The 12992-nt window shown below is 41.1% G+C and overlaps 1 protein-coding gene across 9 annotated transcripts in view; it reads right to left on the bottom strand.

Moving 5' to 3' along the window:
• The window catches only part of AS3MT (arsenite methyltransferase), a 32391-nt gene that overhangs the window by 12801 nt on the left and 6598 nt on the right, over positions 1 to 12992 (bottom strand). For 6 of the 9 annotated variants that reach the window (XR_015724737.1, XM_045803015.2, XM_045803010.2 and 3 more), the window contains exons 6-10: positions 12749 to 12818; positions 11506 to 11668; positions 9871 to 10002; positions 9399 to 9541; positions 7429 to 7563 (exon numbers count right to left, since the gene is read on the bottom strand). Coding sequence is in view for 8 of the 9 variants with exons in the window: in XM_045803015.2 (XP_045658971.2) it covers positions 7429 to 7563; positions 9399 to 9541; positions 9871 to 10002; positions 11506 to 11668; positions 12749 to 12818 (643 nt within the window). In the remaining variant the exon portion in view is untranslated. Of the gene's footprint in view, positions 1 to 11; positions 2560 to 7428; positions 7564 to 9398; positions 9542 to 9870; positions 10003 to 11505; positions 11669 to 12748; positions 12819 to 12992 lie in introns of those variants that run through there. The other 3 variants (XM_045803013.2, XM_045803017.2, XM_045803014.2) reach the window with 2 other exon arrangements.

Below are 12992 nucleotides of genomic sequence, written 5' to 3' on the forward strand. Positions count from 1 at the left end.
CAAAAGGCAAACCAAAATGAAAGGACAAGTTAAAGGTGTTTTGATGTACCCCAAGGTTGGCTTACCTAGGAGGTAGATAAAATTTTATAATTCTACGGGATCCTTGGGATTCAGCTATAAAGGTGGCTGTCTCATCCTGAAGCTTCTAATCAAGCTTTTACTATTTCTTTCCTTTTTAAAAGATATTTTATTTATTATTTACCAGAGAGAGAGAGAAAGCACAAGCAGGGGGGAGCAGCAGGCAGAGGGAGAAGCAGGCTCTCCACTGAGCAGGGAGCCCAATACGGGACTTGATCCCAGGACCCTGGGATCATGATCTAAGCAGAAGGCAGACACCTAACTGACTGAGCCACCCAGATGTCCCAAGTTTTTACTACTTTCAAGGTAAACTTCATTTAAAGCTTCTTAAAGGTGGTCCCTAGAGGACCAGGAAAGTTGATTTTGTTTCATTTTGTCTTATGGGAGCCCCATTTGTATGTGCCTTTTACCCTTCTGGAACTGAATACTGAAATGCTGAAACTTTTTTCCTTCCCTTACTCTCATCTCCAGAAACATGTGTGCAAGACAAGGAGGCAAGTCCTAGACACGAGGGCCACCATTAGCAACTGCTGATGTTCAGATGCTGAGACTGCCACCAACAGCCGGCAAGACCTCAGGGCAGGGTGAGTGGAATTTTCAGAAGACAAATGGCAGTCTTTATTTTTCCTCCTTTCACCTCCAAATGAGATACCTCCAACGGCAGCACCAGTGGGGCCAGAGAAAAACCAGGCACAAAGGCAGGAAATCAAGAGCATGAAGAAGCCACCTCAAATAATGATAATGAATTCATGAAACATAAATGTACACTCTTACTATTGATCAGTGGTCACTGCAAATAGAAGGCAGGACAAGACAGGCACGGACCCTACAGTCATGAAGGACAGTCTTATGGACCACTCCCTTTACTGAAATAACTTACTGGGGGCCTGGGCCTCCCTGGCCCTCAGCTTCCACCTTTCTAGAATGAAGATGTCTGCCTGGATCTGCGCTCCCTAATAGGCAAGCTAGCATCTAGCAGGGGATCTCCGAGCCTGGGAGAGGGCTAGCTATGCTCGTCGCCGCTGCCAGGCCCTCTTGTCCACTGTTTATTTCCTCCTCTTGCTACACTGGAATTCCTGGTCGTAAGAGCTAGCCTCTCCTCCTTTTCAGCCAGGAAAATTACTTCCCACTTTTCTTCTTCTCACCGCATGTTCTCTCTACTAATAGGAGACAGTGATATCAATATCACTTCCTAATGCATGCTCCCACCCCTAAAAGATCCCAAGACTTTAAAAGGTGAGACACGTTGATAAACAGTCCTTTCTGGCACCAACATGTTGTGATTCTATGAAAAGTCTAGACACAGACAGGCAGTACAGTATATTGGGGAAGAATGTCAGCTCTAGAATCCAACAGCGGTTCAAATCCATCACTTTTTAGCTCTGTGACCTTGGATTAGTACATTAATCTCTCTGAGTCTTAGGTTCCTCGTCTGTGTAAGGAGGATAATAAGGGTTATTGTGAGGACAAAGTGACAGTGCTTTGAACATCTTACCTGTTCGGTAAAGGCTAGGTCCTCTGTATGATTCCTAGTGTTGTGGTGTTGTTACAACCACTACTACTAACTGCAGCAAGATAGCACGTACCACAATCCTACATGCATCATTTCAGATGCTGCGGTGTTTTACTAATGTAATTCTTTTCTTCCTTTTTCTTTTTTGTAGGCTGCATGCCCAGTGTGGAGCCCAATGTGGGGCCTGAACTCACGATCCTGAGATCAATCCCTGAGCTGAGATCAAGAGTCAGACGCTCAGGGGCGCCTGGGTGGCTCAGTCATTAAGCATCTGCCTTCGCTCAGGTTGTGATCCCAGGGTCCTGGGGATCAGGGGGAGCCTGCTTCTCCCTCTCCCTCTGCCTGCCGCTCCCCCTGCTTGTGCTCACTCTCTCAAATAAATTAATAAAATCTTAAAAAAAAAAACAAAACCATACGCACTTAAAAAAAATTTTTTTTTAAAAAAGAGAGAGAATCGTATGCTCAACTAACTGAGCCACCCAGGCGCCCCTAATGTAATTCTTTTAATAGCAAGATACACTTTCCTTGTCAGGATCAAAAGAGAAGAAGAAAGAGAAGAAGGAAGAGAACGAGGAAGAGGAAAAGAGGAAAGGGAGGAGAGGGAGGAAGAAGAGGAAGGGCAGGAGGAAAGAGAAGAGGAGGAGGAAGAGGACAAACGAAAGAAAAGAAGGGTCTCTCAGAAGCAGTGGTCAGGGACGGAGTCACTGCTCAGCAGCAGCGTTCCTCACTGGTGGCAGCTGTGGGGAAGATGGAGCACTGGCAGCCCCCACGTGCCGCCTGCCTGTACTGTGCTCCAGATCTTTATCGGAAAGGTCTTCCATAAAAAAGATAGGAACGTCCTCCTCCAAGCGCACAAGGTTATATTTCTAGGACACGCAGCTGTTTCATTCTTTAAATCTTCCTTCACTGTCAGTGATTGCCATTTCGAAACCTTGGAACTGATCTAAAGACATTGGCACATCAGCAGGCTGAAAGAAACAAGGCAGACGAGAGAGGAGGCAGGTGGGATAAACCAGTTCAAGTACGTGGCAAGTTACGAGTGGCATCTGAGGTCAAGAGCCCTCCTGTCCGCCCCGCGTGCACGCGAAGAGGGAGGTCAAGGAGAGCCAGGCTGGAAGAAAGGGGTCTCTGTGGAAGCCAGCCCGCTTAATGACATTTTTTTTATTTTTCACAGCCAGAGTCCACTGGAAATGTTGCGGTTGGAGGAAACACTCCCTTTACTTGTAACTGCCGTCTGCTGCCAGCTTCTCTAACTAGGATTCAGGAAACCAGGTTCCAGGAGAATTAGAATGACGGAAACATTTCAAAATACGCATTGATTCTCACCAGCAAGGTTTTGTTGTCAGTGAACTCCCAAGAGTTTCAAAACACCAATAATACATTTGTGAAAGCTTTCAAGGACGGAAAGGTCCAAAGTCACATTTCTCTACTTTCCAAAAGGCAACTGCTTAGAAAAACAGAAGAGTAACAAATAGCAGAGGACTCAAGAATTTAATAAAGAAAACCTGTAAATCACTCTTCGGCTCTTAGCCTGCGCTTGAACCCCCGCTGGTAAGAGTGGCCAAGCAAGAAGACATTCGGTTTGTTGCTCCAGGATTCCTGCCTCTTGTGTTCAATTAAACTTCCCCAGCTACAAATTTATCATTTTGGAGAGTGATCTCTAAATAAGCTTTACTCTTTTTTTTTAATTTTTTATTATGTTATGTTAGTCACCATACAGTACATCATTAGTTTTTGATGTAGCGTTCCATGATTCATAAATAAGCTTTACTCTTAAAGACTGCTTATAATGTAACAGAAGGAGGAGGAAAAAGGCATAAGAGTGACTTGTGTCTCAAGGTATGCTCAGGGTATCCAAGTTACTACGAAATACAAGCAGAAGAAAGCAAAAATTCAAGGCAAAAGATTAGAGAATCTCTGGGCCCAGGAGAAAGGGTGTGTGGAAGAATGAGAAATCCTAGAACACAGTTCCAAGTGACCAAGAATCTTAATGAGTACAAATCTATAACTGTAACTACTTCTGTTTCTTGAGTGTGTTATTATGTACCAGGCATCAGGCTAACATTTTCCATATATCATCCCCATTGATCCTCACAACCTGAGGAGAAAAAGTGATTATTACCTTCCTGTTACGCATGGAGAAACAGAGGGTGTAGGGAGTTTAGGTAACGTACCTGAGATCACACATGCCTGGTTAGAGCCAAGATCTGAACCTAGCCTATCTGGCTGCAAGGCCTGTGTATGTAAACCCCAAGCTCTGCCACCATCCCAGCACAGCAATATCGGTATCTTATTTCCCAGGGCTTCCAACATTCAGTGCCCTGAGACACATCACTGGTATGACTTCGGTGAATGCTCTACGTGCTGTCAGCCCAAGGAGACTTGAAATCCACCACTTACCCTGTTCTAAACACAATATTATAAAGTAATGAATGGATCAATAAAATAATTGATACCATGAATAGGGGAAAAGGGTTAAATATATAAGAAAGAAAGGCAAAGAGGAATGCTACTATCTGTTATAACTACCTATCTGCCTTCTTCATAGGGTAGTTGTGGAGACGACATGAGATAAACTGTGATAAAATGCTTTAGAAAATGCTATATCAATATTTCAGACACTAGAATCATTCCAAAAATGAATCTAAAATATTTTAGAAAACGATCATTTTAGAATATAGCAGTATCCTGGCTCAAGTACACATTCAAGAAATTAAGATGTGATCAAAATTAGCTTTTCAAAACAGTGGGGAATTGATGTAATAAGTGAACAGGAAAATTTGAACTAGTTAATATTTGGAGAAATAGTCACCCTGTACCTCAACATTTATGCTAAAATAAATTCCAGATGGTTTAAAAATGTTAACATGAAAAGCAAAGCCATGAAAGTACTAGAAGAAACTGCATGACCTTGGATTAAGCAATGGATTTTTAGCCATGACACCCAAAGCACAAGCAACCAAAAAAGAAAAAAAGAAAAAAGAAAAATTCAACTTCACCAAAATCAAAAACTTTGTGCATCAAAGGACACTATTCAGAGAGTGAAAAGACAATACACAGAATGTGAGAAAATTTTGCAAGTCATATATCTGATAAGGGTCTAGTATCCAGAATATATAAAGAACTCTGAGAACTCAAAAATAAAAAGACAAACCAATGAAAAAACGGGCAAAGGAGCCGGGGTGGCTCAGTCAGTTAAGCGTCCGACTCTTGATTTCATCTCAGGTCATGATCTCAGGGTTGTAAGATCCAGCCCCATGTCAGGCTCTGTCCTGGGCATGGAGCCTGCTTAAGGTTCTCTCTCTCTCCCTCTCCCCCTGCCCCTCCACCCTCTGTCTCCCTCTCTTAAAAAAAAAAAAAAAATGGGCAAAGGATTTGAATAGACATTTCCTGAAGGAAAACATACAGATGGTCAACAAACATGTGAGAAGATGGTTAACATCACTAGTCATTCGGGAAATGCAAATTCAAACCGCAGTGAGGTACTTCACACCGACTGGGACGACTACAATCGAAACGAAACAGAAGATAACAAAGTATTGGCAAAGATGTAGAGAAACTGGAAACCGATACATTGCTGGTAGGAACTTAAAATGGTGCAGTCACTGTGGAAAACAGTTTGGTGGGTCTTCAAAAAGTTGGATGTAGAATTATGGTATGACCCAACAATCCCACTACTAGGTATAGACCCAAAAGAACTGAAAACAAGCACTCAAACAAGGACATGAAGTACACGTACACACACGTTCACAGCACTACTACTGGGAGTAGCCGAGAGTAGAAAGAACCTAACTATCAACTGATGAGTGGATACACGAAATGTGGTCTATCCATGCAATGGAATATTATTCTGGCATAAAAAGGAATGAAGTACTGATACATGGATAAACCTTGAAAACATGATGTTAAGTAAAAGAATCCAGACACAAAAGGCCATATAGTGTATGATTCCATTACATAAAAATGTTCACCATAGCCAAATCCAGAGACAGAAAGCAGATTAGCTATTGCCAGAGGCCAGGGGGAGGGGAGATAGCAGAATGACTACTTAATAAGTATGGGATTTGGGGGGGGGGGGTAATGAAAGTTTTATGAAGCCAGACAGTGATGACTGCACAACCTTGTAAATGTACTAAGAGTCACTAAATTGTACACATAAAATGGTTAAACAAGTGAATTTTATGTTATACGAATTCTATCTCAAAATGTCTAAAGTACTAAAAGAAAATATAGGTGGGGCCCCTGGCTGGCTCAGTCAGTGGAGCGTGCAACTCTTGATCTCGGGGATGTGAGTTCAAGCCCCACACTGGGTGTAGAGACTACTTAAAAATAAAATCTTACAAAATTTTAAAAGAAAATATAAGTAAATTGATAATGTTCACACAGAGAAAGGTCTTTCTAATCATCATGTAAGAGGCAGAAACGATAAAGGAAATGACTACATAAAAATTGAAAATGTCTATTCAGGAAAAATGAGCAAATAAAAAGACAGATGATGTGGTGAGAAAAAATATTCACAACATATAATAGACAATCTTTTATAGAGCAATAAAAAAGGGCAAATACCACTCTAATAGCAGATGGTTACAGGAATTACACAGGAAGTTCACACTGCATGAAATATAACTGGCCAATGAATACGCCAAAAGGTTCAATATGTGCAAAATAAAACAACAAATTATTTTCTGCCAATCAGACAAGCAAAGATTTTTTTTTTTAAGATTTTATTTATTTATTTGACAGAGAGAGAGACAGCCAGAGAGAGAGGGAACATAAGCAGGGGGAGTGGGAGAGGAGGAAGCAGGCTCCCAGTGGAGCAGGGAGCCCAATGTGGGGCTTGATACCAGGACCCTGGGATCACGCTCTGGGCCGAAGGCAGACACTTAATGACTGAGCCACCCAGGCACCCCGACAAGCAAAGATTTTTAAAAATAATACCCAATATTAGTAAGAGGGCAGGGAAAAGGTATTCTCATACATTGCAGGTAGGCATGTAGACTGGTACAATCTTTCTGTTGACTATATCAATTAAGACCTAAAAATATTTGAGGGGCGCCTGGGTGGCTCAGTTGGTTAAGTATTTGCCTTTGACTCAGGTCATGATCCCAGGGTCCTGGGATGGAGCCCCGTGTCAGGCTCCCTGCTCAGTGGGGAGTCTCTTTTTCCCTCTGCCTCACCCTACCCCAATCTGAGCTTGTGCTCTCTCTTTCACTCACTCTCTTTCTCTCTCAAATAAATAAAATCTTTTCTAAAAAAATGTAAAAAATAAAAAACCAAATATTTGAATATTTGAATAATTTTTTCCAAGGTAGCTCTTAACTTTCTCTGCATCTGGACTCCTTTAAGAATCTGATGAGGGGCACATGGGTGGTACAGTCAGTTAAGTGTCTGACTCTTGGTTTCAGCTCAGATCGTGATCTCAGGATCATGGGATCGAGCCCCACCTCAGGCTCTGTGCTCAGCGTGGAGTCTGCTTGAGAGTCTCTCTCCCTCTCTCTCTGCCCCTCCCACTCATGCTCTCTCTCTCTCTCTCTCTCAAATAAATATTTTCTAAAAAAAGAATCTGATGAAAGTAATAGACACTTTCTTGAGAAAATACACATACACACATATAATTTTAAGGGTTCGCAGATGCCCTGAAGTCCATTCATGGGTGCACCAAATTAAGAGTCTCTGACTTACTGTCCAGATTGGAAAAATAAAGTTATGAAATTAATTCAAATCATTTTGTAGATACAAACATGCTAGAAATTATTTATAGCGGCAAATAAAAGAATAATGATCTGTTTCTTGGTTTAACAGTCTGTGGTAAGGTAGGGACTGAAAGTCAAACAAACCTTTGACTCTAAAGCAGAACAGCCACTACGTGCTGGCAGCTTCTCTCCAACGGGTCTGATCAGAAAATTATGGGCGAATCGTGAATTCTTCAAGATAGCTGCCGTTTCTTCATCCACTTCAACAACTTCACCTTCCTGAAGGACAACAGGAAAAAAACACATAGTAAGAAATGCCACTTCAATCTCAATAAAAGAAAAACATGCAAAGGTTTTACTAAGGAGTAACATTTCAGGATAAAAGACTGTACCTTCTGATACAATATTCTCTTCTGTTCAGACCCTGCTGCTAGTTTCATGCTCATTTCAAAATGTAATTGACCAGTGTCATAATCAGTTTCCCTTTGTGGTAAAGCCAAACAAAAGAAGGACACTCATTGCTCCAGTATCTCATCTCTCCTCAGAGACGAATGTAGAAAACCACTGTATCTGAGTTTCACCTCACTCATCATTAAAATGAGGTTTTAAATTAACATAATAGTTGTTAATGTGTATTTCTGTGAGTCCCAGGGTGTCTGGGGGGCTGCATAAAGGACTCATGCCTTGGGAACCAGGAGTGAGCACAGGAGATTCTGGGCTACCTAACCCCTGCTCCCTGCAGATGAGCTCTGCATTCACCCCTTCATATACTGGGGTTATTTAAAGCAATGTCTGACACAGACTAAGCATTGGGCTTTGTGGTTCTTTTAAATATTTTTTTAAGATTTTATTTATTCATTTTGAGAGAGAGAGCGGGAGCGAGACAGCACAAGCAGGGGGAATGGCAGGCAGAGGGAGAAGCAGACTCTCCGCTGAGCAGGGAGCCCGATGTGGGGCTCGATCCCAGGACCCTGAGATTGTGACCTGAGCCGAAGGCAGACGCTTAACCAACTAAGCCACCCAGACACCCCAAGTATTGGTTTTTTAAATAAGATTTTGTTTTAAAAAAGAATTCTGCTATTAAAATTTTTTTTTTTTTTTTTTTGAGAGCTACTCTATCAGAGCAGTGGGTTCAAAGGCCCTTCCCACTTTGATTCTGTGACTCTGAGGAAGCAGACAGTACATCCAGGGGCAGTGGACGAGTGAAAGAGCATCGACAGCCCCTCCGCACCAACGGGTAGGTAAGAACTCTGAAGATGCTATTTGGGCCAAAAAAAAAATCAGAGGTGGGAACCAGTAAATCCTTCTACCTTTGGAACAAATCATGATTGTATCTTCTCTGTACTGAGTTCCCAGCATGTACCAATGTTCTGCTATATTATTGCTAATCTTTATTAAAATTTTATTTTTTCAGTAATCTCTACATCCAACGTGGGGCTCGAACTTACAACCCAGACGTGAAGAGTCACGTGCTCTACTGACTGAACCAGCCAGGCGCCCCGATATGATTGCTAATCTTATAGAAATTCCACACAGTAGGTATTATCACCCCCACTCTTGCAGTGGAGCAAACTATATCTCAAAGAAGGGCTTATTCACGTTTGCCCAAGTAAGAAGTAATAGAGCCAGAATCTGAGCCCAGGTATCTGACGCCAAAGCCTATACGTTTCCATTTTGAGGAAATAAAGACTGTCCTGCAAAGAGTAGTAGAAATATCAATGTGTTACCATTAAACACTAAGAATCCCTTAATTCTATGATACAAGTGAACCACTGAAATACTGTTGCACAATACTTCTATTCTTTTCCATCCTGCTTCTCTGTAATTCCATTAATCTGATGTCTGACGGACGCTTCCCATAAAAGATTTTCTTAGGTGTGATAGGGATATTGTGATGTAGGAGAAGGTTTTATTCTTAGATGCATGCTGAAATATTAAGGGTAAAATGTCATGATGTCTGCAACTTACTTTTAATGGTTCAGCGAAAGCATATATACACACACGCACATGTCCCCACACCGGGAAAGTGGGAAGCAATGCAAGGATAAGAAAAGGTACCTGGAGCGAATGTAAGAATAGAAAGAATATCCAAAATCATGGAAATTTTTATTTACCTTAAATGTGAAATTTGCATCAAATATTAGTTCTTTTTCGTGTCCTATGATTCCTCCATTGTAAGTCACTTGGCATCTTTCGGCTGGTCCTGTCTTAGGGAGTTTGAAGAGGCGAAACGTTGCAGAAACAAAACGACAGTCACCTAAAACAGAGTTTACCCACGGTTCAGCTCCAGCACCCACATGGCTACTGGTTTGCTTAGCAGATGAAGAGCATACATGTTATAAAGGTGATTTTCTTCTTTGCATACCATCAGTTATCTGTCTGGGCAGTTCACTATTTAGTGAATAACTTTGAAGTGCTTTATTAAGTACTAAACTTTGGGAGGTTGCTATGAAACAGAAGACAAGATGGAGGTTTCCAGATGATACAAAGTCTCCTTCAATGAGACCCACTCCGTAGACCCTCGCTAAACACCACATTTGAACCATTCAGGCAGCAGTTTTATCATTCCCCACTGCTCTTTCTTACCGATCACTCTTTCTAATTCTTCGTTTTGAACTGTAATGAGATTGGCAGTGACCAAACGTGGAGTGCAGAAACCAATTTTTTGGGCAAGGATGGCAAGGTCCTTCCAGTACAAAGCACCACCCAGGCACTCACCTAAAAAAAGAAAAATCACAGACCAACCAGACAACTAGGTACTCAAGAAATTACTCTTCTGTAAAATTGATTAGGAATGGTACTCATTGGGGCACCTGGCTGCCTCAGTCAGAAGAGCATGCGGCTCTTGACCTCGGGGGTTGTGACTTTGAGGCCCACATTGGGTGTAGAGATAACTTAAAAAACAAACTTTAAAAAAAAAAAAAAAAGGACATGATCCTAGAAATAGAAAACAGATCCTAGAAATAGAAAAAGGACCTGAGTGTCCCCTCAAGATCTAGAAAGTCACAGTAAAACAAAATATGCTACCCAATGGCCTCTGGAAACCATTATTCAAGACAGTCACTAATGTACTGGTTCCATCCAGCTGTAATCATATTTCTGGATGGATTAGGTCACACTCTGAAAAGCACTATGCTATGTGAGAAAAAAAGTATAAAGGATAATTTACAAAATTGCCTATTAGCTCCAGATTATCATAAATGATCTGCTACTAGAACAATAAGTACTACTAATATTCATAAGGCAATTAACAGTTTTTAAATTTATTACATCAACAAATTAGAAACAACCCAAATGACTACCCATAGAGAAATGGTCAAGTAAAGTATAGCACAGCTGCACAATACAGTTGAAGAATATACACATTTAAAACACATTTTTAAACATTTTAGGCTTAGGAAACATTCCAAATAAAATCAGGATACTAAATTCTACATATAGCATGCTCCAAATTTTATTACACACACATACACCCTACAAGGATATATACTAACATGTTAAAGAGGTTATTGCCAGGTTACATGATAAGTACTATTTTTTTTTGTTTTTCTTTTTGTATTTTCCAACATTTTAACAATATTCATTTATTATTATATGACAAGAAAAAGGTTAACAGAACTTATTTTAAAGTAAGAACTGTTTTGTTTGTTTTTTTAATGGGATTCTTTCTCTCTCTCTCTTTTTTTTTTTAGTAATCTCTCTACCTACCATGGGGCTTGAACTCACAACCCTGAGATCAAGAGTCACATGCTCCACTAAGCCAACCAGGTGCCCCTAAAAGTAAGAACCTGATTTCATAATCAGACTGACCACAGGCATACATTCATCTTCTCAACTTCCAGAGACTCCATTTAAATGACAATAAGGGAATAAACAACACGATAACACTAAGCACAGAAGGGGATGAAGGGGCTTCACTCCCCGAAGGGCTGAAGTATTTTTCATATCCACTATCCCATTTAATCTTCATAACAGCCCAATAAGGCAGACTGTATTATTATCTGCATTTACAATTTGTTGAACAATGACTCAAAGAGACTAATTAAACTGTCCAAGGGCATACCACTCTTGAGTGGCAGAGGAGAAAGGGGACAGAAGCTGCCCCACCTAGTCCCACGTGTTACAGAAATAAGCCTCCTCCTGGATATTAGCAGATTGGAGCTCTGTACGTGAACAAGTATCTTGTTCGCTTACCATAAAACAAAACAAAGCAACACTCACCCCATAAAATTCTGTGTGTCCTGATTTCTTCTGGTAATTCAAGGCTAGCATAGACGTCACTGAAATACAGCTCCCCCCCATGCTGAAACAGCAGTATTAGTCCAAACAAGGTTAAAGATGACATGAGTCCCAGATAGCAAAGAAAGGAATGAGGAGATAAAATCTATTTAAAAAACCAACAGAAGTACTGAGGTGACCCTTGGTGAACAAAGCTGTCTTCCTAGTTACAAGCAACAGCTGTGCGCCAAGATTTTTTTTCAGTGCCCTACAGACAATAAAATGGCCTTCCAAGAGTGTTTCTCTCCTAAACAAAGATATGCAGGTGCTGAAAATTTTAGCCAGTCTGAACCAAATGCAGCCCCAGTGGGTTGTATAACTAATAGAAGTAAATTCCTGAATTCTTCTCCCTTAAAAATCATGTAACCTTTGTAATGTTATTTATTTTTGCAACAATAATTATACTTTATTAAATGTCCTTAAAATCTCAGACATATGAGTGATCAGGAATTTTAAGATTCTATTTAGCTGGCTTCAAGGGCTCAGAGTCTAGACTGTACTATAACGTCTCTACCTTTTAGCAGTACAGCTTGATGAAGATCGTAGGCTGGCCCATTAAGATGACATATTAAATAAGACATTATTGAATCATTCTTACATATTCTTATTTGATCTCTATGCCAAGCCCTGTAAACCAAAAATCTCAGAATCTTGTATCTTCTATGACGAAGATACACATCTCAGGACATATTGGGGGGTACGGAGCTCCTGCAAGTCTTCCTTTTAGAAAGTAGTTAATGTAAAAGTTCCATTTTTTTTTAACTACCCAAAGATCTGAAATCCCGATGGAGAGGAAATAAGCAGCCCTGGGAAACACCATACAAGCTAGAAGAGTCTACCCGTAGCAATCTTTCAGAGTCAGTCCAAAAGTCCCAGTGGTACTACAGATGCTATCCCAGCACCATGGGCAGCAGAGGACAGGAGGAGGGCCCGCAATAAGGCAACTATTTTACGGCATCCGATGACAGTCGTGACTCTCAGATTTACTACCTTTTACGACATGAGAGGAAAAAGAATCCATGTTCGGGGCATTCTTGCCACGCCCCTTTTCCCGTACCTTTTTAATGTAGTGTAGTGTAGAATAAATGACAGGAGTTGGAGCTCTCAGCTCAAGGGGGCAAGAACGGGACAGGTCCCATCTGCTCTTACTGACATGTAAAGACCACTTGTCTGCCTCTGCCCTCACCTTTAGCACTCGGTAAGCCTCCTGCAGCACTGCTTGCTTATCAGGCACAAGGTTAATGACACAATTTGATCTAAAAAAGAACAGATGGAACATCAGGCAAATTCACACACTACTCAGAGCGCCTCAAATCCTTCAGTCCCTAAAGATGCCTTCCATTCATTTCCCAAAGCTACACCATTCTTCCTGCCTCCCTCTTTTCCCCACACTCAACTTTTTCCCAAGAAAAAGGAGATGGATGGAGTGT

The sequence above is a fragment of the Ursus americanus genome, chromosome 6 (assembly GCF_024610735.1).
Source record: "Ursus americanus isolate L20-20 chromosome 6, mUrsAme1.1.p, whole genome shotgun sequence".
Taxonomy (NCBI): domain Eukaryota; kingdom Metazoa; phylum Chordata; class Mammalia; order Carnivora; family Ursidae; genus Ursus; species Ursus americanus.